The 27,071-nt window shown below is 40.3% G+C and overlaps 3 protein-coding genes across 3 annotated transcripts in view; 1 reads left to right on the top strand and 2 right to left on the bottom strand.

Moving 5' to 3' along the window:
• Positions 1-498: 498 nt before the first annotated feature.
• Positions 499-5,528, bottom strand: gtpbp10 (GTP-binding protein 10 (putative)). Its single transcript, XM_034174814.1, has 10 exons — positions 5,411-5,528; positions 4,884-5,077; positions 4,236-4,327; positions 2,546-2,690; positions 2,339-2,412; positions 1,911-1,963; positions 1,695-1,802; positions 1,501-1,578; positions 1,214-1,337; positions 499-716 (listed from the first exon to the last, which is right to left on the bottom strand). Exons 1-10 carry the CDS (start codon positions 5,441-5,443, stop codon positions 505-507), a joined length of 1,113 nt encoding a protein of 370 aa, XP_034030705.1. The 5' UTR covers positions 5,444-5,528; the 3' UTR covers positions 499-504.
• Positions 5,529-10,902: 5,374 nt separating this feature from the next.
• Positions 10,903-14,684, top strand: osgin2 (oxidative stress induced growth inhibitor family member 2). The gene is made up of 6 exons (XM_034174813.1): positions 10,903-10,988; positions 12,572-12,664; positions 12,782-12,918; positions 12,984-13,175; positions 13,302-13,393; positions 13,493-14,684. Exons 2-6 carry the CDS (start codon positions 12,598-12,600, stop codon positions 14,646-14,648), a joined length of 1,644 nt encoding a protein of 547 aa, XP_034030704.1. The 5' UTR covers positions 10,903-10,988; positions 12,572-12,597; the 3' UTR covers positions 14,649-14,684.
• Positions 14,685-21,154: 6,470 nt separating this feature from the next.
• Positions 21,155-27,071, bottom strand: part of nbn (nibrin) — a 48,938-nt gene continuing 43,021 nt past the window's right edge. Inside the window, exons 15-17 of the mRNA XM_034174812.1 lie at positions 22,523-22,636; positions 22,395-22,444; positions 21,155-21,547 (exon numbers count right to left, since the gene is read on the bottom strand). Of these exons, the coding sequence (XP_034030703.1) occupies positions 21,514-21,547; positions 22,395-22,444; positions 22,523-22,636 (198 nt within the window). The 3' untranslated portion in view covers positions 21,155-21,513. The remainder of the gene's footprint in view (positions 21,548-22,394; positions 22,445-22,522; positions 22,637-27,071) is intronic.

Genomic DNA, 27,071 nt, shown 5'->3' with positions numbered 1-27,071 from the left:
TTGCATAATCAGAGATTTGGGAAAATGACTGAATTGTTGTAATTACTTCTTGTAGAGAGATTTGTGGATTTTGGATGAAAAGTAAAATATCATCTGCATATAATGATATTTTATGACTTTGGGGACAACCAACCTTTTGGAAGTCAGCATACAAATCTGACTGGGTAAAATTACAAGTGTCCTCTTGGCTTTAATCTATCATATTTACATCAGGGCATAAACAGTGGTTTAGATTTCCACTGAACGTTTGTGCGACCTTCTGCTCTGATTTAACTCCAGCAGGGAACATGATCAGGCCCAACTAAGGTGACTAAAACACAGATTCCCAGAACTTGTACATGGAGCTTCACAACACTTGATCTTTGACTGAAGTGGTTTTCATCTGCCACTTCATATACAAGTCTGTGATGAGCCTGTCAATCATCTTAAACTTTTATGGTTGACAATCTGTTCATCCATACGATGCCACAGGTTCCACTAAAAGATGGAACACGTCTGTTTTGGTCACTGCAGCACCTGTGTTTGGTACCTCAGTGCCTGCAGCTTTTTTTGAAACATGTCCTTATCTTCAGTGGCTGCTTCTTCATCAAGCGACTGTCGGATGCACTTTTTCAGATGGTCGATACCAAACCCGGTCAATGCTGAAACAGGAATCATGTGTTTGAAAGTCATATTTTTCTTTGGTATCATGTCTTCAGGCAAAAGATGAGAGAACTCTGCAATAAAATAACAGAACAACATGAACTGAAAAGAGCTTGTAAACATCTGAGCAACAAGACAACATGCAGTGAGTATTCCTTGTGCTGTATTCACACGTTGGCTGTAGCAAAACATTCATGTCGTCTTCAGTGGTGCACCACCTGTGACAACATGCGGCGCAGCCACGTTTCACTGGTAACAACACGGACAATAATTTACATCACTGAAACTCAACAATAATTTGAGCATTTTGCACAGCGTTCTATTAAAACAGGAAGCCCTGGCTCTGACGGCAGCTTAAAAAGTTACCTTTTTATGTAGTTGTAGATTTATTTCTCTCTCTAACATCACACAAATTATTCATATTTACCTGACTGAAATGGCGGTGCACTACTTCCACACTCACAGCCACAGTCAGTCTTTCATTGAAAACATCCAGTTTACCTTCTGCTACTTACAGCCAACATATGAACGCAGCATAACTCAAGATGTTTTGTGATAACAATATAGTCACCATGTGCATTTTGTAGTTGCTCCTTCAGCTTTTCTAGTTTTTCTTCAGCATCAGGTAGGTCCATCTTATTCACCACTAACAAGGCAGTCTTAGTCATGAGTTCCTCCTTGTACAACTCCAACTCCTTCAGACAGTGATGGAAGAGAGAAGGAAGGATGAGCGACGTGAGTATGCAACACATGGATCAGATATGAACTCAGAGAGGAGTGGTAGGAACAGAATCTAACATTGTACGCATTCACTGACAATTCTTAGTTTCCAAACAGAACCCACACCCATAGTCTCACCTTTGTGAGAAGTTGCACAGCTTCAAATGCTGATCTAAATGGAGTTGTACTTGCCAGCTGGAAACCACAAACATCCACCTAAAGCCAGACAAACCACATTCATCACAATCACTCTATATTTTCAGGTGGTTATTCCAACATTATTCAAATTCACATGTGCGGAGTGCGAGGTTTACACCATTATCATTACACACCACAAATAACAGCTGCTTGGTCCGCTCCACATGTTTGAGGAACTTGTGGCCCATTCCTTTGTTGATATGAGCCCCTTCAATTAGTCCTGGAAGATCAGCAACAGCGATCTAAAAAGAAGAAATACCATTAACACATCACCGAGGGAGGAAAGATATACAACATTAAACAATACAAATGCCAAAACACAAAGTACTAAGTAATAGACATTCTTATACCTGTTTGTGATCTTCATACATCATTTTCCCAATCTCCGGCCTCAAAGTTGTGACTGTTAAAGTGAGAAAGGAATGAAAAGAAAAAAATCTCTCAGAAAACCACCAAAGTACTTGTGTGTACAAATGTGTGTGTCCTAGAAAACTTTCAAATGGGAACAAATCTGGACCCCCCCACTCTTCAGAATCTGACTGGAATTACTGGAAGCACTTCTGATATCAGAACAAGATTCTAAAACTGCCAAGTCATCTTAAATGAGTTAGGGTTTAATTTTGTAAATATAATAACAGTTATGAATAATACTTCCTCTTTTAAACCACGTCTTTGCACACTTCTGGGAGACATGTGCAGTAGCACAGTTCCGACGAAGTTCAGATCCAATTTGGGAACAGTTCAGATTCACTAATAACATGGAACTTTTGCTACTTACAAGCGTAACTGGCAATCTTAGGTGTGGCATTAGACAGGGCTGTCAGAAGAGAGGACTTTCCTGCATTTGGGAATCTGATCGTAATCAAAGAAGAAGAAAAACATTACATTTGACAGGATTCTGTGCCAGTTTGGTACTAGACTGGAATTAATTTGGTGTTTGAGCTGCATAATGAAACTACCCATTTGAGAGTGTTTGTGCTCTCACCCGACCATGCCCAGGTCTGCAATGAGCTTAAGGTCCAGGCGGATGTGCTTGGCCTGGCCCTTACTGGGCAGAAATGCAGTGTAGGAGGAGCCTCCTCGCCCACCTTTTGCCACCAAGACACGGTCGCCTTCAGAATTCAAATCACCTTGAAGGATAAAGAAATAAAGAAGTAAGGCCTATATATTCCTTGGGGCCCGTTGGCACAAGTACTTATCTACAGATTCTGTAGCATGAAGCAGATAAGAGTCTACGATTTCCCCTGAACAGCACACTAGCCCATCGTAGGTTACTTCCCAGCCAAGGATGATAACCATATAAAAGTGGGTGGACTCAGACAATGAAGATTCAATTCAAACCCATGTTTACATAAAGGTAGCCAAACATATATTCCACTGAGTTATGTGCTAAATGTTTTAACATAATGCATTTTTTTTTCTTTTTTACTCCCATGTCTTCTGCAAAGGGGTATATATTTGCACCTATGTCAAATTGGCCTGGAAGAATTACCATTTAAAATTGGACCCCAGTTGGATAAAGGGCAGTTGCAGTTTTTAGTTGTAATAGTTAATACCAACTTCACACATAACTCGATTGAAGCCGACTGGTGTACGAAGGAGGAATAGCATGCCACTCGTGAAAAGTCAGAGCCGCCTCAAACGCCTCGTACACCTATCACCACAATCATTCGCGCACACAAGCGGCCGAAAGACAGCGAGTGCCCATTCAACCCCTATCTCGGCAGGTGTTGGCCAAATTCCAGGTGCCACACACAAACATCCAACACTGGTCGCTGGACACTTAGAAAAGGCGGGGCTATTCACGCTCCCTGCATGAGAGTAGAGAGCAGCTGACCACATTCGAGCTATCTGTGAAAACTGTCTATGTGCAACACAAGTGTGGTGTAACCTAGCACATGGGTGTGACTGTGCCGAACCTCCCCCACCACACACACACAAAAATGTCTTGTGGAGTGTGTCACCCCCCACCCCAACACACATTGCTTGTGGAGTGTGTCTTCGGCGCAACCCCCCACCCCACAAGCACACACGCACGCGCCCTCAGGAGGACCGGCCAGTGTCTGAGTGCACAGCACGATGTGAACCCGGCCAGGCAGGCTGATGTCACTTCCACCACGTAAATTGTAGTTCACATGACAGACAGAAAGAGTGGAGCTCAACTAAAACAAATAAAGGTAAAGGCGTGAACTCATTCATGTGTGATCGCTTTGCTGTGGACATACGGCGCCTGTAAGCTGACTGCCGACTCTCAGCTGGACCTGAATGTGCACGCAAAGTGGTAAATTAAAAACACAGATATCAGGCAGATGCAGGACAAAAAATAATAACACACACATAAAATAAAAAAACTGTGCGCTGAATGTGCCATGCTCCCGGTGTGAAGGAATGGGTGAATGTGAGGCATTATTGTAAAGTGTTTGAGCATCTACAGAAGACTGAGAAGTGCTATAATAATGCACTCCCTTCATGCAGCCTCATATCTATGGTTATGTTACTTTTCAAGTTAAACCTCAAGATCTTGATCACAAATATAGTGTCACCCAAATATGGTTCATAAATGTCTTCACCACAAGCATAAGCTGTAGCACAAGATACCAACAATAACTTTTGTTATACTTGAGAAACATGCAGTATACAGGATGGGAGAATAATACAACATATTTCTGACATACCAATTACTCTGCCATCATCAGTAGTTACGGTGATACCAACTGGGGCCAATATTTCTTGGTCCTTTCCCTTGTCTCCTTTCAGTGCACAAACACTGTTGGCAAATACAATTCATCATACACATCATACAGAAACGCACCAATCTGCCTAACGTATAACATTGGGAATAAACATTATATAACAATGAGAGAAAACAGTGATACACAACTTAAGCCACCTTGATACTTGCACAAATTTGATCTCTGCACTGACAGGCAATCTTGCGTGCCAATGAGTAAACTTGTTAACCTGTGCATCAACTGTGTGAGGCTGCATGCCAGTGCACAATTTTTTTTTTTTGAAATATTCAAAATTTCTGGCACACATAAATTTCACGCCACTTAGGTGAACTAGTTGTGAACACTGCGCAAACACTGTGTCATTGTGCGCAGGGCCTTGTACAGGTTACAACTGTTTACAATAACTTTACTCATTGGCAAGCAAGATTGGATGCCAGTGCGGGGATCAAATTTGCGCAAGTATCAAGGTGGCTTTTCAACGGTACCATCTAATGACACACACTGTGCGCCGATCAAATTCATGCGATTGTCAAGGTAGCTTTATCTTTTATACTTTGCTCAGAAATCAAGAATATATTTTGAAAAACAAACCTGCTATTGGCGCCATTTTCAGCTATGAAACGCTTCTGAGGATATTTGCTTTTGATCCTACTCAAAGTTACATCCTTTGAAGACATCACCCAAACATCTCCTCCCCGACCTCCCTCACCGCCAAGACGAGGTAAACCACTGCCGCCAGTTCCTCCTCGTACAAACAGACGTAGGTTGTCTATGAAGTTTCCATACTACAAGGATACAAAAGACACTGTTGAGACTCAGCAATTAACAATAAACTGAGCTGCACCAACTAGAAACCTGAATTGTACACAGTGGTTTAACATTTTCGTCTCAGAGGAAAAGGTTGAGTCTTCACATCATTAAATTAGTTAGGCGGGCCTGACAGTAAAATGGTATACCGCTAAACTGAGACATTAAATATGTTGAAGACCAGTTTGGCATGTTCTTGTTGTTAGCTGTTAGCATAGCGCAACAACTGACTGCCTTCAAACTAATGTCAGTTTCTCGAATACTTCAAATTATTTTCTCGAAGTAAAAATTAATCCTTTTACAATATTTACCTTTCGAAGGCAAATTCTACTGACATTAACCATGCTTGGCGAGGTTTATTGCTACTTCTTCTGCTGTTTTGTAAAATAGCTATTAGCAAACATGCTTCAAAGGAGACAGGAAACAGCAGTGTTTCCTCGAATTTGATTGGATAACGAGTCGAAGGGGCGGAATTCCGGTAGCCTTCAAATTTAAAGTTCTTTAGCGCTTGAGAAAATATGACAAAACCCTACTAAATATGTAATATTCATAAATAAACATAAGTGGAATGTCTGTCCACTTTTCAATTTCACTGGTTTCATGTAAGAAAATCGGGTTGTATTTTAGTAGGAGTTTTCCAATAATTCTACTACTGAGTGATCAGCAAGTCTTATTAAAATTAAGCAGAAAAATCAAACATTTGATTTTCATTTAGAAAGGAATGTTTGGTATTTTTGAACAAAATAAATAAACAACAAATAAAAATCTAAGGCTACGCTGTTACAACTTTTTTAAAAATTCAGTGTTGTAGATTAATGCATGTTAAATCTGTTTTAAAAAAGCTGTTCAAAGCTCTTATGATAACCGATTCTTAATAGTCATTTTATTTATTTATTATTGCTTTTTTTTTTTTAAAAAGCGAAATTCTGACTTGCCGCACTTCTTAAATATATGGATTTGTGTCATTCCTCTTAGGAGGTGAGGAGTTTGTAACTCGTTGTACACTATGGATAATGTAGTATGTATGTTTTTATACAGTTCAAGCATAATCAAACTGGTTGTGAAAGATATTAGTTAATAAACAGGTTTTAAAATGTACGCAGGGCCGTTACAAGGAATTTTGGGGGCCCCAAGCAAAATGGATGTGGAGGCCCCCACCATACGCATCAGCCATTTGCCCAAAGCCTACACGAACCACAGCATAGACACACTGTTTAAGCTCACACGTTATATCAATAAAATATTTCTTTAACAGTGCATTTGAACATCTGCAAAAACCTCACCACCATCCTATAATAACCAACATAAGATGGTGCAAATTGTGTAGTAACTACAAATTCCACAATAGTTCAGAAAATGTGCACAGTAACTAAATCAAACATTCTTTAAAATTAAGTTATTAACAAAAGTAATATTTAAATGTGAATGGGTATAAGTTGTTAACTTAAGGGAGAGGAGATATGGTATCGCAGATATTATGTTTGTATGTCTTCATACAGTAGTGTTCAGAATAATAGTAGTGCTATGTGACTAAAAGATTAATCCAGGTTTTGAGTATATTTCTTATTGTTACATGGGACACAAGGTACCAGTAGATTCAGATTCTCACAAATCCAACAAGACCAAGCATTCATGATATGCACACTCTTAAGGCTATGAAATTGGGCTGTTAGTAAAAAAAAAAAGTAGAAAAGGGGTTGTTCACAATAACAGTAGCATCTGCTGTTGACGCTACAAACTCAAAACTATTATGTTCAAACTGCTTTTTTAGCAATCCTGTGAATCACTAAACTAGTATTTAGTTGTATAACCACAGTTTTTCATGATTTCTACACATCTGCGAGGCATTAATTTTGTTGGTTTGGAAGCAAGAGTTTGCTGGTTTACTAGTGTGCTTTGGGTCATTGTCTTGTTGAAACACCCATTTCAAGGGCATGTCCTCTTTAGCATAAGGCAACATGACCTCTTCAAGTATTTTGACATATCCAAACTGATCCATGATACCTGGTATGCGATATATAGGTCCAACACCATAGTAGGAGAAACATGCCCATATCATGATGCTTGCACCACCATGCTTCACTGTCTTCACTGTGAACTGTGGCTTGAATTCAGAGTTTGGGGGTCGTCTCACAAACTGTCTGCGGCCCTTGGACCCAAAAAGAACAATTTTACTCTCATCAGTCCACAAAATATTCCTCCATTTCTCTTTAGGCCAGCTGATGTGTTCTTTGGCAAATTATAACCTCTTCTGCACGTCTTTTATTTAACAGAGGGACTTTGCGGGGGATTCTTGCAAATAAATTAGCTTCACACAGGCGTCTTCTAACTGTCACAGCACTTACAGGTAACTCCAGACTGTCTTTGATCATCCTGGAGCTGATCAATGGGTGAGCCTTTGCCATTCTGGTTATTCTTCTATCTATTCTGATGGTTGTTTTCCGTTTTCTTCCACACGTCTCTGGTTTTTTTGTCCATTTTAAAGCATTGGAGATCATTATAGATGAACAGCCTATAATCTTTTGCACCTGCGTATAAGTTTTCCCCTCTCCAATCAACTTTTTAAATCAAACTACACTGTTCTTCTGAACAATGTCTTGAACGTCCCATTTTCCTCAGAGAAAGAGAAAAGAGAAAAGCATGTTCAACAGGTGCTGGCTTCATCCTTAAATAGGGGACACCTGATTCACACCTGTTTGTTCCACAAAACTGATGAACTGATGACTGAATGTTTCTGTGTAGGCTCTCAGTTGTCCAGGTGGTTTCTATAGTAGAGAAGCTTGAATCTTCGACTGGACTGGGTTGCTTGACATGAGGACGTTTTGCTTCAAATCGCAGAAGCTTCCTCAGCTAAAATTCTTGCTCTGGTAGTCTGACTTCCGTCTTGACTCTTGTAGAGAAGAATAAAACAGAAGCCAACAAAAGCTGGAGTTTTTTAACCTAACCAGACCCCTCCTACCGAGAGGCCGACTGCTACAGGCTAGTGCCTAAACAATAGCTCTAATTAGCACCTATTGTTCTCTAGTTAGCACCCTCCTAATGACACGGCAGCTGTCCCTCCTAATGATGGGACGGAAGTCTCTCTTGATGGCTCCCTTGACGACTCTCCTGATGACGTGAATGACTCATTACCATGAACAAATGACTGAAACTGCTTTGACCTGATCACCCCATTGTAAACAGGGGACAAAGCGTGTCTGAGATCCCTTCCCCGGTTAAGGCTGGGTTTCAACTGTTTTACAAAGAATGCTTCCTTGACACCTCTCTCAAACCATTTCTTGGTTTGATGCTTCCTTGACGCCTCTCTCAAACCATTTCTTGGTTTGAGAGAACTCACACAGTTTGTCATTGCAGAAAATTCATTGTCTGGGGGACCCAGGCAATTAATTGGTTTGCTTGCCTTCTTGCAACGGGCCTGAACGTACGGAACCCCAGACATGACATGGTAAAAAATAATAATAATAATAAACCAAGACAAAAAAGCTTCAAAGGAGTTATACTAATCACATTTTAAAAAACTGACACTGGTTTGTAACTAACAATAGCACAAAAGTATTACGAGGCAATTCACTCCAAAAGAAGTTTCAGCCGTCCAAGGAGATATGGCTGTTGCTCACCACGCCCCCTCTCCAAAGGTAGGGGGAGGAGCTACAATACTGAACACTCCCTCTCCCCATTTGCGGTTCATGTGAGCAACCCATGGGGCAACCATGCAGTCCATGGTGGCCAGTGCTGTCAGATCAATGCATGTGGTAGTGGCACACAATTAAATCCTATTTATGCTCAGTGTTAAATATGAATGTGACACTTATCTAGGAGAAAGGACACAATGAAGACATTTAACAACGGCTGAATATTTTAATTTTGTATATCTATCGACACCACTGCCTACACTTTAACTCTTTTGCAATAGACACATTATTAAAACTACTTTGATGATGGCAGTATTTTATTTTGTCAGAAACTTTAGCCTTTTCAGTGCCCTCTAGTGGATGTATTGCTTAACAACTGTGCCAATGTAAAGGACATATGGAAGTTAGGGATACAACTTTTTATTTCCCTCAAAAACAATTTCCTGTATCACATTTAGATGAGCTTTTATGCATATAGTGCCTCCAGAAAATATTCACAGCACTTCACTTTTTCCACATTTTGTTATGTTAAAGCCTTATTCCAAAATGAAGCAATTAAATTTTTTCCCCTCAAGCTCCATCAAGTTGGATGAGGAGCATCAATGCACAGCCATTTTCAGATCTCTCCAGAGATGTTCAATCAGATTCAGGTCTGGGCTCTGGTTGGGCCACTCAAGGACATTCACAGAGTTGTCCTGAAGCCACTCCTTTGATATTTTGGCTGTGTGCTTAGGGTCATTGTCCAGCTAAAAGATAAACAGTCGCCCAGGTTTGAGGTGAAGAGCGCTCTGGAGCAGGTTTTCATCCAGGATGTCTCTGTACATTACTACATTCATCTTTCCCTCAATCCTGACTAGTCTCCCAGTTCCTGCTGCTGAAAAACATCCCCACACCATGATGCTGCCACCACCATGCTTCACTGTAGGGATGGTGACAGGTTTTCTCCAAACATGACACTTGGCATTCATGCCAAAGAGTTCAATCTTTGTCTCATCAGACCAGAGAATTTTGTTTCTAATGGTCTGAGAGTCCTTCAGGTGTCGTTTTGCAAACTCCAGGTGGGCTGCCATGTGCCTTTTACTAAGGAGTGGCTTCCGTCTGGCCTCTCTACCATACAGACTTGATTGCTGCAGAGATGGTTGTCCTTCTGGAAGGTTCTCCTCTCTCTGCAGAGGAATGCTGGAACTCTGACAGAGTAACCATCAGGTCCATCAGGTTCTTGGTCACATCCTTGACTAAGGCCCTTTCCCCCTGATTGCTTAGTTTAGACGGGTGGCCAGCTTTAGGAAGCGTCCTGGTGGATCCAAACTTCTTCCATTTACAGATGATGGAGGCTCCTGTGCTCATTGGGACCTTCAAAGCAGCAGAAATGTTTGTGTACCCTTCCCCAGATTTGTGTCTCAAGACTATCCTGTCTCAGAGGTCTACAGACAATTCCTTTAACTTCATGCTTGGTTTGTGCTCTGACCTGCACTGTCAACTGTGGGGCCTTATATGGAGACAGATGTGTGCTTTTCCAGATCATATCCAATCAACAGAATTTACTGAACTCCCTGTATAGGAGGAACTGGATAAATCTGAGATATACTGTTTGCTTTTAACAATGCAATTACCGTTTTGGATTATGGACTTTTCTCAGCCAAAGCAAGTGTTGTTGGCGTTTTAAAAAAAATGTAATAACAGGACTTTTTAAAAACGTTTTTTGTTTTTTTGTTTTACATGTTTTAACACAAAATGAAACATTCTATTATGTAGAACCCTTTTAAATGTGAAAACTCTATCAATAAAAAATAAATGAGAAAATACAGAATTAAAATGACTAGAAAAGTAAAATAAATACAATTATAAACAACTTAAACTTGCTTCTGTTCAGGTTCATAAAAACATGAGATCTTTGGCCACCAGCAACCGACCAACATAAAGTGTAATTCCCTGTATTGACCGGCCCTTGCAGGTGGCGCTGTAACGATGCTGCTGATGCTCTCATCTTCCGGCTCTCACGTTAACACGTAATCTCAGTCCGTGACACCGGCTGAGATGCGCATGTGACGAGCAACGTACAGCGGAGGTGCTGCGCTGATCACGCACACGCAGACACACAGTGGTACGCGCGTGTGGTGAGAGAGGTCTGCTTATGAGCCCACGCGGAGTCCCGCGCGGCTGGAAGGACCCTCCCACCGGCATCAGCCTATTTATACTGTGAGAAACGTGCGCGGTGGAAACGGGACGCGGCTGGGAGAGATCGAGGCACAGCGCGGTAAGACCGATGCAGACACCCGTGAGTTGGACCTAAATTACGCAATGGCGGTGACATAGTTGCTGTGGCATGTGCTGCTTGTGCTCGCGGACTGTGATGATGGAGCACGCTGCATCATTCAGGTCCTTAAGGCCGTGATGCTGCAACATCCACGCACAGCCAACCAGATCGTGTGGATTTAAACTTTTGTCTGCGCAGCAGCGCGCATTACTCTCCGAATCTGCCCACGTGTGCAGTAAACTGTCATATTTGTTTAGTGCGCTTTATTAGAGCTGTGGGCATGTGCTGTTTTTAAGATTTCCCTTTTTGGGGTTTCAATGTTGGATCACCAGAACTGCTTTGATTTTAGCATTTAATTGATGTAAATGTCAGGAATACATAATTTTGATTTGGTGTTTCTTCTGCATGCATCATCTGAGACATATTTCGCATTATCCTGTGAAACAGGTGTAAAAAAAGCACAAGATCATTTAAACTTTACCACTGTAACCAAAATATGCACATGCACTCCAACTATCTCAGAGGTGCACACTATTGAGTGCCTGTCACTTACTCTGTCTGCTTAATAATAATAATGCTTCTCCAATCTGAGGCAGTTCTATTACTTTTGTGCTACCTGGCGAATTCTACTAATCTGCTGACACTTGATCTCGTCTGTCCTCCCTGATCTCTTCTTTTTTTTGAGCAACTGTTGAGTTTTGAGCAGTGGCAAACAACTGCCAGCTTCAATCTGCCAAGTAAATGAACAGTGAAGGTTGACGGTGTCTCAGTGACTGAATACATTCAGACTACATTGGTAGCATGTAAATTTAAAGGAAGCCAGCCAGGTCTTATTATATAAAGCAGCATGTGTTTTGGTTAGTAAGGATTGGGCGATTTAGGCGCTGTTGGCTCTGTCAGTGTTCCTGCTGGCTAATGTTTTGGTAGGACTGTCTGTGGGAGTTTTCGGTGCCAGTAGTGGGTGGGTGGTGGGCTCGACAGGGAGGAGCTTGGGTCTGTCAGTGTGCCAAGACCACATTCTCATCCTGTTGTTGCTGAAAGGGGTAGTAAAGACATAAACAGGACCAGTGGGATTAGGGCCCACTCAGAGGAATGATCAGGGGGGATTTGCTGCCCGGCGGGTACACAATGGCACTGTCACGTAACGCACAAAACACACTCCACACACGTTCAAAAGCAACGTTTCACAACAGACCCAAGCCTGCATAAATCTGATTAGGACTCTTTTTTTTGTTTGAGAATCAACGCTGGGGTCACCGCGGGCCATATTTTATAGAACAAGGGGGGCGGGGGGATTTGGCGGGACAGGAAAGAGAAAGGTTGGGGGGTTATGCTGTGTTGTGACGGTGTGTTTCCACGTGTGTTAACACCCAGACAGATAGGGAGGGTCACGACTGTGGGAAAAGGACGGCACAAGAACAGCATGAATAAAGGATTTCCAGACAGCTGACAAGCAGGTGCAAAACAGCAACTCAGAACCTGCTTCATACTGATATGAAAACATGGATACAGTAGAGAAGAAGCAAAAATGACAAAATACCAGCTGAAAGAATACATATATATATAGTCTTCTTTGTTCTCAGTGTCAGCTCTGGTCCAGGGTGCAGCCATGCCTCTTCTTGAAGAGACCGCTCTGCCACAAGATCACCCACACACTATTCCTGTGGTCATCATAGGTGATAATATTCTAAACAACATTCTCCGATACACCCGTTGCATTTTATTATATAAAAAACATCTTCTGCTGAACTTGATCAATCAATCACTTTCCCAAATTGGGATCTTCTTTGCAGGCAATGGACCATCAGGCATTTGTTTGTCCTATCTGTTGAGTGGATACAAGCCCTATCTCGACGCAGCAACTGTCCACCCAAACCCAATACTATACAGGAAACTGCAGCAGACCAAGCATCTCCCCATCACAGAACAGGTAAAAACATTTGCATGCACGCTTTTGTAACACACAGAGATGTCCTATTAACTCTCCTTCTGTAGGACCTGGAATATCTGAGTGAAGGTCTTGAGGGGCGGTCAAGGAACCCTGTGGCTGTGCTGTTTGATACACTCCTGCATCCCAATGCTGACTTTGGCTATGAGTTTCCGTCTATCCTTCAGTGGAGGAGGGACAAACAGCAGCACGTCCCACATGTGGTGCTGGGGAGGGCGACACCTGGGGGTGTCTGGCATGTAAGCAGCTCTGTTGTAATCTTGATAATACTTGGATTGTTCCAAGTAGGTTGGATTGCATTGGGAATAGGATTGTTTTGTGCTTTTGTGTTTGTTCTCATCTGATATGTTTTGCTTTCTTCTCAGGCGATGCAAGGCTCCATGCTGACTATTAGTCTTGGCATCTGGATGGAGCTTCCTGGGGTTAACTACAGAGATATTATCAATGGGAAACGCAGGTATCAAAGAGGGCAAGGTTGACAGAAAAGACATCCCTCAAACCTCTCCAATTCGGTACCATCTCTTCCTCATTGTCTTTTTCTCCCACTCGTCTCCAGGGATGTAACCAGTGACAGAGCCACCCCAGAGGAGATATCATCCTATTACCGTAACTATGTGAAGTTAAAGGGCCTCCAAAAGAATTTTGTTGATGACACCTATGTAACCTCAGTGCAGAAACTCTGCAGGGAACATGAGGGGGATGGTCTGGAAAATGAGCACGCTGATCAAGGAGATGGAGTAGTGGGTGATAGTGGGAACAAAGCATTTGAAGGAAATGTAGGGGCTCTTTGGGAAATAAGGGGATACCAGCAACTGCAAAATGACACCCATATTCCATTCTCTCTGTTTGCTGAGAATGTTGTTTTGGCTACTGGTGCATCTGACTCACAAGTTCGATTGGGTGTAGAGGGAGAGCAACTACCATTCGTATTCCATAGTGTTTCAGACTTAGGATTGGCTGTAAGCCAGAAGAAACAAGAACTGAACTGTGATCCAGTTTTAATTGTAGGTGCTGGTTTAAGTGCTGCAGATGCAGTTCTATGTGCTTACAACAGCAACATTACTGTGCTGCATGTCTTTCGGAAAACTCTAGATGACCCTGACCTCATCTTCAAACAGCTGCCCAAGACCCTTTACCCAGAATACCACAAAGTCTACAACATGATGTCCTCGCAGACCTATACAAATGTGCCTCCTTCCGCTGTGTCTACTAGACTACAGGCAGCTAGTATTGCTTCTTCAATGTGTGCAAAGATTTGTCCAAAACCCCAACTTGCCACAGGTACCTTGGATGGTAATGCCAGTGTCAGCCTGTTTCCTGACTACACCAGTTTCCCTGAGCACTGTGTAGTATCCTTCCAGTCTGACATGAAATGCTTGTTGCAGGGCAACAACTCCCTCAAGGCATTTAAGATCTCCATGGCTCTGGTTCTCATTGGCACCAACCCTGACTTGTTTTTTCTAAAGGGCCATGGCCAATACCTGGGCCTGGATCCAGCAAAGCCCATCTCCTGCAAGCAGAACCCCATTGACATCGACCCATACACTTTTGAGTGTACTAGGGAACCAGGTCTGTTTGCTATGGGCCCACTGGTGGGAGACAACTTTGTTCGCTTTTTGAAGGGCGGAGCTCTCGGCATTGCCTCCTGCTTGTTGAAGAGACTGGAAAAGAAACGGAAGCTCATCAGCAACGGAGGGAATAGCTTCATTTGAAAAGCTGGAAAATGAAATGGTACACATTGGCAGTAATATACAGATTTCACCCTATTCCCCCCCCCCCCCCCCCCCCCCCAAAAATGAAAAGAAAATTTCAAAAATTCTAATATTCTTTTAAAGGAATTGCTAGTTTTTAAGACACTAAACACAATATACTTTCTAAGTTAACAAGCACAAGTTTTGTGCAACCGCTTATGAAGTCCATGCTATCATGTGCCATAATTTTCTAGTCCAATTTATCTAACCCCTCTGTGAAATGGACCTTATTTTCATCAGTTATTTATTTGTTCACCATGTGTCTTTTAATATAAGACAAGCATTCCATCTACTGTAACAACTTTTACATGGCTTTTGTATCAGATATTAACCTTTTTAACTTTTGGTGGTGATGCACAAAGGTAGCGGTCACTACGCTAATTCTGTATCACTCACTAAATGTGCCATCATTTATGCCAATGTGAAATTTTGACAACCTCTAACTACAGTTCTGTAACTGATAGTCACTGGTAAGTGCATTTTCTGTTTACATTTTCTGAAAGATTTATCTTAAACTACGTGATCTAAAAAGTTCACTGCTATAAAGGAAAAAAAACCTTAGTCATGTTAAAACATTTGGCAATTAACGGTTTGAGTGCTCTACTAACTTTTGGCAGTTGGACAGTATGACACAAATTCCGTTATCAACAAAATTGCCAAAAGGGAAATAATGAGGGTATCAACAGTGCAATGGCAGTAGTCTAAATGATCTTAAGCCATCTTTTCCAAAAAATTGCAATTGAATCAGCGCCAGGTCAGATCTGGTATCATGTACCAATACCACATGCCGCCACATCTGCTTCACCATGGAACCGCCCCAGGTCCAGGGAAGCAACCACTCAGGCAGACAACTGGTCCATCTCCACTTTTCAAAATCTATCTGCACCACTCATGTAAAATGCAGGTGTTCCACTGGCCTTTTCCCGTCACTATGGTTCTCAACACTAAGGCACCTGAGTGCGCAGAGAAACACGCCACATTGCCAAAATGTTGCTAACATTCGTTCCCTCACAATGCAAGTGATACACCTCATTTGGGTCTCGCAGAGTAACTGTTTGTTTGACATTAAGGACCTGATTTATAAAGATTCCTTATACTGAGTGCTGAATTGTGTGGGGCCTCCAAAATATTGCACTTCGGGGTGGTGAACATTTTGCAGGTGATTTACTATGAATAATTGTGCAAATGACAGTACATAGTAACATGATGTAGATAGCAGTATGTAAATGAAGATTTAGCTTGTATTAAGATTAAGCACAAAATAAAAGTTAGTCAGCCACTTGCAGGTATGCGCAAAATAACATGTATACACACACATTATTTCACTAAAAATGCAACTTACTGAAAATTTACTAAATCAAAAATGAAAGTGCGTTGAAAATGATTTACCATAGGAGGTGCACAGTGTTGAGTATAAGCCCATATTGAGTACCGCTCAACTTAAAAAAAAAAAAAAAAACTGTTTAAGGCAGTGATCTTCAAATGCCTATTCCCCACGACCACACGATCACTGCGGGGATAACATAATCTCTTCACTGTCAAAGAATCAGCCCTGACCATAGACTGTGGGTCAGCCCTCATACCCAAACAATGCACAGTAGCTGAACAGGCATGCACATGACGTTTGAGTTATATTTCTATATACAAAGACATGATAAATGTTGCATTTTATTGAGCATGTTTACAATTGTTAAAAATGGAGCACTCTAAATTAAGGTTTATTTGTGGGGTTTTCTGTGTTAAGGAAGATTACTGAATTTAAATAAAGAAATGCATACTCAAACAGCTCACGAGAAATTAATCCGATTTATGTGTGTCTGCACTGACGATGCACCACTGGCTCAAGTAGCATCAAGGTTTCAAATGTGCAAAATTACAGAACAAATATCAGCCCATGAAATTGCTTATAGCTTTGATAAGTCATATTGCATATACAAACCACCTATCTGCATGTTCAGCACCCCAATATACTTGCTATTTTGTGCATTGAAGACACAGTCCTCAGTGTGCGTTGTAAATAAATCACCAAGGTGGTTTTTATTTTGTGTTTTTTTTTTGTGAGTTCTATGGTATTTGCATGCGTTTTTACACATTCACTTTTTGTAAATCTGGTACAAAGTGATTCCAGTTGTACCCAACAATCCTCTAAATAGACCTGGTACCAAAGACACCCACATGTTGCCTTTGGTCACTGGTTAATGTCCAATTCTCAACCATGCAGCAACACAGTTAGCACAAGGACACTAAAGACTTTGATCTTTGTTCATTTTGATTTTTACAGAGACTATTTACTGTGCACTACGTCTGTGTAAATAAGATGACCAAAGCTTTCTTGTACAATTGCAGCGTAAAACGGTACATTAAAAAAAAGACACACACACGTTTGTTCTGCTGCTAACATGCCAATGATTACCAAGTTGGTTGCTCACGTTTGTTAAATTTTTAGCTCTTCCTCTCAAAACTAATAAAGAAGAAGAAAAATAATTTCTCACAAAGTGATTGCAAAACTCCAGTAGAGCATTCAGAGGTGTGATTGCGAACAATGTTTTGATATGATGAGGGTTATTTGGGGGGAATGTAATCATTTAAGTAGTCCTAATGTTCCTGACTATTCTGAGCCTCTAATCATTTAATTGTTTTTGATTTTTACTGTCATGATTCTTTGTTTAGCTGCTATCGTAGGTAGCTGGAGTTGTATAGTTAAGGAGAAGTCAGTAGCAGAAATGACATGCAAGTTTTTAGTGTAACTGAATGGCTTTTTCTATGCAAAAATGACTTGCAGATGTGAATGTATTCTCAGAAATCCACTGAATTTTGTTTTGTGCTACATGTGACTTACTCCGCGCTGTGACCATCAAAGGACTTTACGGATGTTTTCATTGTTGGGTTTAATTCATTTCTTTATGTTGCGACAGAGGACATGTCTGCAAGAAATCAAATTAGCTTTAGGTTTTACACGACATGGCCTCCTTCTCTCCTGCATTAGATTTTCGAAAACAGCCAGTGCACACAATGTTTGTCAGGCAGGAATGAAACAGTGACAGACGTTTTAAAATCAATAGATTCTTTCAAGTGAGAAACCCCAGTGGTCAACCAAACAAATAATGGTAACAATGTAATCAAATAGTCCTTTCACATATATTTCCACTGTACAAAAATTAATGGAAACCAATAGTATGTATTCCCTGTTCTACCTACAGTTTTTTTTTCTTGCTAACAATGTACATAAAATGGTAAGCCATAGGACTTCCTGTGTGATAACCATTTTTATAAACCATTTTTATGTTAATTTAAGTTCAGCCAAGAAGAATGACACTTTGACTACATTTTAACTGATTAGATATTAACTAATGATGAAGTATTTCAGGTCAGTAGATGGAGTGGTAGTGCAAATAAATAGATAATAAATCACACTAACATTTACCATTAATGCCATCCAAGTGATATTTAAAATGGCTTGAAAACCAAATCTTCACATCCAACTTGTTGAACTGTCATGTGCCTGTGGCATTTATTTTTGATGAACCTCTTAAGTTCCCTGTATTAATGCCAATCACACAGATCTGCTCAATTTAGCAGCAAGTTGACACTTCTTCCAGGATTCACAAGGCAATTGGGAAATGCAGGTAAACGTTATAATTTCAGTTAAATAGGCCAATGTGGTGAACATGAAACAGTCGTGTTAGCAACTGGTTTCTCCAAATATCTGCAAAATACAATATTAAAAAAAAAGGATTTGTGGAGTAACACCACATTTCTATTGTATGGATGAAATTCTTCGGACACTTTACACTCAAGTACCAGTTGGTGAGAAGTTGAGCATGGAGGGGAATCAGATTTACTTTTCTTTTCCTGACTGCAGTGTGCTGGCATGCATGTAAACTGAAGTGCTTGCGGTTGGTTCTGACCTCATGTACATGATTGTGTATTTTCAGAAGAGGGAGGTCATTTTTTTCTTACTTGCTCCCTTCCACACAATGTGAAGGTCAGGAACAGCGTGATAACACTGAAGTACAATCCTTGGTTAGTTTTCAGCCCCATGTCACTGTTGTTTTTGAAACTCTGAACACGATGAAGACTAAGATTCAAGGCTGTTTTACACATCAGCATATGTATCATGGTAACAGGTTACAGTTTATCCACTTCAAAGGAATTTAGTGAAAGTCAGTTTTGAATCCAACATAATTATTCCTTGTAGAGCCCAACCGGTATGGATTTTTTTGGGGAGGCAGATACGATACAGATATCAGGGAGTAAAAAATGTAAGATAGTGATGTATCTGTCCATATATACACAAAAAATGGCTTTAAAAGGATTTGTAACATTTTGTGATCAAACCCTTATAACAAAGAAGTGTAACTGAGGCTTGATGTTTTACAGATAAACATGAACTATGTTATAAAAAAAACCCATAAATATAGCCAACAGCTAATCTGGATGGTAGCATGACATACATTGGTATGTCATGCTACCATCCAGATTCCTTTACTGGGATTGGCAGTCGGCATGTCACATTGCTCAGCATTTGAATAAAATAGAACTAGGCCTCATCTAGCTGGCAGCATAGTGGCCACCTGTCTCTTGTTGCTGTAAAATGCTGGCTGATTGCTAATGAATGGCAGCTGGTTGCTTTGCCACGGTCTCTTATTACTTAATGTGACCAAGGGGTGACGGATGTCCCAGCTATGCTTGACACCATTGTCTGCCGGACAAACTACACTACACACATTTATTGAAGAAGCGGGTATGTCTTTGTGTTATTGAGAGGATTTTCAGGAGTATGTCAAAATGATACCAGGAGTGAGTGTAAATGCAAAAGAGGGGGGCATGCATCTCACTGATTGTTTAAATTTGGCATAATAAATGTTTTGTTGGCATAAAGAGCTGTTTTGTTATGGGGTCCTTTTCATACTTGATTGGTTTGGGTTATACTGTGGATTTTAAACATGAGGAAAAACTGCCAAACGACTCAAGAATACTCATAAGTATCAAAACAAATGTATACACAATTATGTCCATTCACTTAAAAATATATAACATAAAATGTGTACCTGCTCCTTTAATAATTGTGAGTAGTGTACATAATGACTTTCCAACAGCCAAAGTGTTTTTCTGCATTGTTTTTTCAGTAAAATATGAAGTTGTTATATCAGTACAAACAATGCTGACAGCAGTTTGTTGATGAAAGGGTGATATCAGCCGATATTATCAGTTAACCGATGTTTCAGTCCGACTCCAATTACTTGATGTATTTTTCTATGGCCGTACTGATTTCTTTAAAAAAAAAAATGCATGCAGGCATGAACTGATGTAAACAGAAGACAGCAGGGTGCTGAGTGGAGGCTCTGCATTAAAGCTGTAAGTTGCAGAGGAGACTGCAGTGCCAGAAACAACTTTGCAAAATTTTGTTTAACAATAATTTTCCATAAATATATCAATCAGCAGTGGCCACCAGACTTAAAACTTTGTAACTGAAAGAAATTGACAATCTCATGTCAAATTCAAATATACCTGCACCTGCATGTGATAATTCCCTGCAACAGTCGCAGACAAGGGCTTAGCAGTTGCCTCACAGCAAGAAGGTCCTGGTATCGCCTGGTCCTTTCTGTGTGCCCTGAGGCATGCAGGCTGGGGGAAGTGGAAACTTTAAACTGTCTGAAGGTGTGAATGAGTTTGTCCACATGCTGCCCTGTAACAGACTGACATCCTTGTCCAGAGTGTACCCCGCCTCTCACCCTATGGCTGTTGGGATAGGCTACCCCGCCGGTACAGAAAATTAATGAATCCCAGACATGTCCAGCAGATGGAAAATAAATATATTTTAGAAAAGCAAAATATTTTTTTTTTTTTAAATCTGATCCAGTGCATGAAAGTCAGCCAACATTTAATTACTTTATCCTCATTTATGCACTTGTGCAGCATGGTGGCCAAGCAGTTAGTGCGCTTGTTTCTGGCCAAGTTTCTGGTTCAGGCCCACCCCTGCCCATTCTCCATGTAATGTGGAGTTGCATCAGGAAGGGCATTTGGTGTAAAAATTGTGCCAAATCAACATGCAGATCCATTCCAGATCTGCTGTGGCCACATTTATCCATTTATTACAAGATGATGGTGTTTATCATTTCTGAATTATGTTAAACTTGAGGAGAGATGGCTTTATTTTTTTAATTCACTCACTGTATTTCACAGGGTACATGCCTAAGCCTTTCCAAAGCTTACAAATTTCATATTTTGGTCCAAGAAGCACTGAGTTCAGTAATTCAGTTATATGAATCCACGTGAAGGTCAGTCACAGAAGAATGCTGCTCAACACCAAACAAACTCTTGTGGCACTTGGTATGTGAATATGGGTAGAAAAGAAAAACCTGCTGAGGTTTTTGGTATGATGACTATTATTCGAAAGGTTTCAGATCTGTACAAGCGTCTCAAGGTTTCAATTTTATTGAAACATTTGAATCCCACTTTTTTGTGGGGTCGGCCACTTTCTGGTGAACCTAAACCGTAGGAACACATTTGGTCACAATTTCACCAAAACAACAGCTGCTTTGAACTTATAGCCTTTTAATGCCACAAACTTGTACAATTACAGTTGGAAACATTTTATATACTGTAATTTTATTATTATTATTGAGAAATAAAAACTTCTTGGAACATGAGAGTGTTTGCTTACATTCCTTGCTGTCAGAGGCATAATTTTTTAGAGACAGAAAAGAACATGACACATGCTGGAACAGCAAAATAAAACATTAGCAAATGTTAAATTTTCTCATCATTTCAGATGAATACAGATAAAGTGGAGTTAGACATACTTCTGCAGGGCTTCAAGGTTTCATCTTCTCTTGCTTAGTTTAGTGGGATTATACCTGAAAACAGACAGAGTTCACGTCAGAGGACTGTCCACGTCAGGATGTTCAGGTCTGAGATCGGGCTTTTAACATTCCTCATGGATCATTCTTCAATGTTCTTAGAGGCATTTTGAACAAACAACAAAAATAGCCCAAATGAAGTGCTGTAAAACACGGACAGTGTTTGAACAGCTTAAAGCAAACAGGCCTCCTATAAACCATGTCTGGAAACTGCTTAGACGTCCCACAAAAACCCATACAGGGCTGTTTTCCTAGCAGCGGCGTCTGTTCGCTGGCTATGCATGACTGACTGAGCACGACTCAGTGATCAAACAGCTCGGCCCTGACAACCACACAAAATCAATCTCGGTCCGTCTCTTTTCTGCTTTGTCAAAGAAAACACGTCGGCGTGGGCTCACGTCACTTCTGTTCCCTTGGCAACCGTTCACATATCAGACGAAAGAACTGCTCTGATTGGTTAAAATGAAGCCACGGAGCCACAACATTCATTACCCGATAATGAGTGAGATCACAGAAATAGCAGCTCTTTCCAAAGAGAAGACAATAAGTCTCAGCAGAGGTAAAGTACTTCAAGCATCATCTGTTCATATGCCAAATATCCCACTAAATGTCTGCAGAGATAATCAACTCCATTAATAATATTATAATTAAACAAAAACTACATCTTACTAACAAATAGCTTCCAATTTAACATAATGACAAAGCAGCCACGTCTGTCACATCACGTCTGTACGGATGTCTTAGCCATGTCCTAAAACACAGTTGAAATAGTTGACAACCGCACTGGAGAATTAAAAGATTTTTTGGGGGGGGGGGGGGGGGGGGGTACGAGCTGGTTTCTCACCTGAAGAGATAATCTCCTTCAGTCTCCTCCCGTTTGCTTTGATGCTCCTCCTGAAACATAAATAGGCTCAGAAAAAGAATACAAGGTTTGACCGTATAAAGAGAGAGAGAGAGAGAGAGAGACGGTACCTCAGCTGCGTCTTTTAGCCATTCATCCAGATCTGTGTTTTTGCCCCTGTTGTGTGCCAGGAGGTCAGAGCCACCAATAATTTGGGGTGAGCCATCTGATCCCGGTACTCTGCTCTGTTACATGCATGCATGGACAAGGAAAAGTGACAAGAAAATAAAAGTAAATTACATAAAAAAATAAATAAATCAGCTAAAATATTTTTTGGTTGGAGGTGGACAGGTGACATATGATCTTCTTTAGAGAAGGCAGGGGATGCATACATGAGCATTTCCAAGTCACTGAGCATGTCTTAGATTTACACAAGAAATACAAACAATATGGTTCTGTACGGTAAACCTGTCTGAAGTGGTTTTTCTCAAAAAGTGAAGGACAAGGAGACTAGTGATGGAAACCATCAAGACAGCGATGACAACTCTGAAAGAGTTACAGGCTTCTGCAGTGGTGATTGGATAAAGGTGGATCGTGCAAGCCTAGTCTGTTGCAGCACCACTCACAGCGTCATGGTGGAGTGGACCAGAGAAGTTTAATACAAGAAACCAGGTTTAAACTAGGCTGAAGTCTCCCATGTGCCTTCTGGCAAACTGTAACTGAAATTTCCCAACTTATTAAGAAAAATCTTCTGTGATCCATTCCATCAAAAAGCTTTGTAACTGGTAATGTACAACCCCTGGCAATAATTATGGAATCACCGGCCTCGGAGGATGTTCATTCAGTTGATTAATTTTGTAGAAAAAAAGCAGGTCACAGACATGACATAAAACTAAAGTCATTTCAAATGGCAACTTTCTGGCTTTAAGAAACAGTATAAGACATCAAGGAAAAAAAATTGTGGCAGTCAGTAATGGTTACTTTTTTAGACCAAGCAGAGGGAAAAAAATATGGACTCACTCAATTCTCAGGAATAAATTATGGAATCACCCTGTAAATTTTCATCCCCAAAACTAACACCTGCATCAAATCAGATCTGCTCGTTAGTCTGCATCTAAAAAGGAGTGATCACACCTTGGAGAGCTGTTGCACCAAGTGGACTGACATGAATCATGGCTCCAACACGAGAGATGTCAATTGAAACAAAGGAGAGGATTATCAAACTCTTAAAAGAGGGTAAATCATCACGCAATGTTGCAAAAGATGTTGGTTGTTCACAGTCAGCTGTGTGTAAACTCTGGACCAAATACAAACAACATGGGAAGGTTGTTAAAGGCAAACATACTGGTAGACCAAGGAAGACATCAAAGCGTCAAGATAGAAAACTTAAAGCAATATGTCTCAAAAATGCACAACAAAACAAATGAGGAACGAATGGGAGGAAACTGGAGTCAACGTCTGTGACCGAACTGTAAGAAACCGCCTAAAGGAAATGGGATTTACATACAGAAAAGCTAAACGAAAACCATCATTAACACCTAAACAGAAAAAAACAAGGTTACAATGGGCTAAGGAAAAGCAATCGTGGACTGTGGATGACTGGATGAAAGTCATATTCAGTGATGAATCTCAAATCTGCATTGGGAAAGGTGATGATGCTGGAACTTTTGTTTGGTGCCGTTCCAATGAGATTTATAAAGATGACTGCCTGAAGAGAACATGTAAATTTCCACAGTCATTGATGATATGGGGCTGCATGTCAGGTAAAGGCACTGGGGAGATGGCTGTCATTACATCATCAATAAATGCACAAGTTTACGTTGATATTTTGGACACTTTTCTTATCCCATCAATTGAAAGGATGTTTGGGGATGAAGAAATCATTTTTCAAGATGATAATGCATCTTGCCATAGAGCAAAAACTGTGAAAACATTCCTTGCAAGAAGACACATAGGGTCAATGTCATGGCCTGCAAATAGTCCAGATCTTAATCCAATTGAAAATCTTTGGTGGAAGTTGAAGAAAATGGTCCATGACAAGGCTCCAACCTGCAAAGCTGATCTGGCAACAGCAATCAGAGAAAGTTGGAGCCAGATTGATGAAGAGTACTATTTGTCACTCATTAAGTCCATGCCTCAGAGACTGCAAGCTGTTATAAAAGCCAGAGGTGGTGCAACAAAATACTAGTGATGTGTTGGAGCGTTCTTTTGTTTTTCATGATTCCATAATTTTTTCCTCAGAATTGAGTGAGTCCATATTTTTTCCCCTCTGCTTGGTCTAAAAAAGTAACCGTTACTGACTGCCACAATTTTTTTTCCTGATTTCTTATAGTGTTTCTTAAAGCCAGAAAGTTGCCATCTGAAATGACTTTAGTTTTGTGTCATGTCTGTGATCTGCTTTTTTCTACAAAATTAAACAACTGAATGAACATCCTCCGAGGCCGGTGATTCCATAATTTTGGCCTGGGGTTGTAATATTGAAAGATCTCTGAGGGCCCTTCCACCCCTGCACAGTTGTACAATGGTTTAGTTCAGGCGCACAGGTGGCACACTGACACATACACACACACATCCCAAACGGGATCTCACAGAAAGAGGAGGTGTTTAGTAGTGCTGAAACAACGAATCGATTTAATCGATTATTAAAATAGTTGTCAACTAATTTAGTCATCAATTAGTTGTTAAATAACTTTGTTTTACAGCAAATGTTTCATTTCTTCCATATAAATCAACTGCTTCTGCAGCGCGGCTTTGCTTTGAACCTTGAACCAATCAAAGCAGTGATTCGATCTGGTGCTTTGTTGATTCAGTGTTTTATTTCGCTTAATCTTAATTTTTCCCCACTAAAATCCCAAAGAGCATATGTCTGTGAGTAATATTTACCTTTTTATGTTAATCTGACCTTTTATGGTCTTCTGAAACAGTTGACAGATGTATTTTATAACTTACAAAACGGGACAGATGCTAACACGTTAGCATGTCTATGGCGTTTTCAAAGTTGAAGTTAGCATTAAGCTGTTGCAGCTGTCAGCACATTTGTTTTCTGTATAATAATTCATGGCTCAGCGTTTGTTGTCGTAAAAGAGTCAAAACAAATTGTAATATTTTATTCATTTATTTTTATTTATATATCAATATAATAACAGAAACAACAATAATAGTAATATTAACTAATAATGGCACAATACAGTTTCAGAGAAACAGACAAAAAGAATCTGATAAAACAAAACAGAAAAGATTAAACCAACTAACAATGAACATAAATAAATATAGAAATAACTATTTCCTATGAACACCTAGTGACTCTTGAACCTCTACTTTATCCCTGTTTTATTTTAGTTTAATGACAATTTGTTTCGGTCAAACCACATCTAAGCTGTGTTTTTACACAAGAAAAAAATAAAAGGCAGTAAACTGCACATTTGTGTCTTTTTTCATGAAAATATCTTATTAAATATAACATATTACACTTTCATCAGGCCTTTAAAATACTTTTGTGGACTCTTGCTGTAATATGTCGTCAGCGGTTGAGATAGTTGCTATAGGCATCTAAACCTGATGGAAATCTCTTTGTGGTGTGTCGGTGATGTATGTATGTGCAAAATAAAACAAAACACTACTCCAGGTATGTTTTTGACGAGAACATAACTTTGTTACAAGGTCAAACGTTGATGCTGTGTGACAAAAGCCTTTTAATGATAACTCACTTAAAGAAATAATGGCAAAACTCACATGTAAGTAAAAAAAAAAAAACCCAAAACAATTCATCGAAAAAATAATCGACCGATGAACTGATTAAATAATCGTTAGTTGCAGCCCTAGTGTTTAGGCTGAAATAAAATATGTCTTTCCTAAAAAATCAAAGTCCGGATTTCAAAAAAGAAGAGAAAAAAGGACAGGAAAAGAAAACTAAATGAGGGAAAGTAGCTGCTAACCAAATTCTTTGAAAAGAGAGGTGAGCTTGAAAGCTGCTATATTGAGTTTGGGGGTCTGGGGACCAAATTGCCCCATTTTCTAGAAAAAATGGGGCAATTTGGTGCATTCCTGTGCATTTTAACAGATGGGAATGGTGCAATTTGGTGCATTCCTGTGCATTTTAACAGACAGGAATGCAACAAATTGCACCATTTTTCTAGAAAATGGTGCAATTTGGTCCCCCAGACCCCCCAACTCAATATTGCACCCCCAACTTTAAAAAGGGTTCCGACTCCAAGGTGTGATCTAAGGTATACATAATTTAGACCTGGTTTGACTACGCATTAGAAATTTGGTGTTTGCGTTAATAAAAGAAAGAACATAACGGGGGGGGGGGGGGGGGGTGTCTTCAATATGGCTAGTACCTAGGGCCCATGAATTTGGTTCTACGCCCCTGACTATGCAGATTCTCTAATCACAGTCACAGAAGCCTGTAACTCCTTCAGAGTAGCCACGAGTTTTCCTGTTGGCTTCCCTAACTTGTCTCCTTCATGCACAGTGACTACTCCAGACAGATTTACCATAGAGTTCCATATCATTTGCATTTCTTAGTGACTGATGTAAGTCATGTTCAAGACATGTTCAGTGACTTTAAAATGTTTATGTGCCCATCCCCAGAGAGAGGGGGAAAACAATTACAAAAATTGTGTCAATTTTCACATACTTATGGACCCGGCTGAAGGCTACAAAGATGCTGTGCTGATA

The sequence above is a fragment of the Thalassophryne amazonica genome, chromosome 7 (genome assembly GCF_902500255.1).
Source record: "Thalassophryne amazonica chromosome 7, fThaAma1.1, whole genome shotgun sequence".
Classification (NCBI taxonomy): Eukaryota; Metazoa; Chordata; class Actinopteri; order Batrachoidiformes; family Batrachoididae; genus Thalassophryne; species Thalassophryne amazonica.
This window is presented reverse-complemented; position numbering and strand designations above follow the sequence as displayed.

Bases quoted from the DNA above. Each gene is read 5' to 3' on its own strand.
- osgin2 (XM_034174813.1), top strand. From the start codon at position 12,598: ATGCCTCTTCTTGAAGAGACCGCTCTGCCACAAGATCACCCACACACT. The intron at 12,665-12,781 runs GTGATAATATTC...TCTTCTTTGCAG, and splicing joins TATTCCTGTGGTCATCATAG to GCAATGGACCATCAGGCATT. The intron at 12,919-12,983 runs GTAAAAACATTT...CTCCTTCTGTAG, and splicing joins ATCTCCCCATCACAGAACAG to GACCTGGAATATCTGAGTGA.
- gtpbp10 (XM_034174814.1), bottom strand. From the start codon at position 5,443: ATGGTTAATGTCAGTAGAATTTGCCTTCGAAAG. The intron at 5,078-5,410 runs GTAAATATTGTA...GTATCCTTGTAG, and splicing joins GTAGAATTTGCCTTCGAAAG to TATGGAAACTTCATAGACAA. The intron at 2,413-2,545 runs GTGAGAGCACAA...GATTACGATCAG, and splicing joins GCAGACCTGGGCATGGTCGG to ATTCCCAAATGCAGGAAAGT.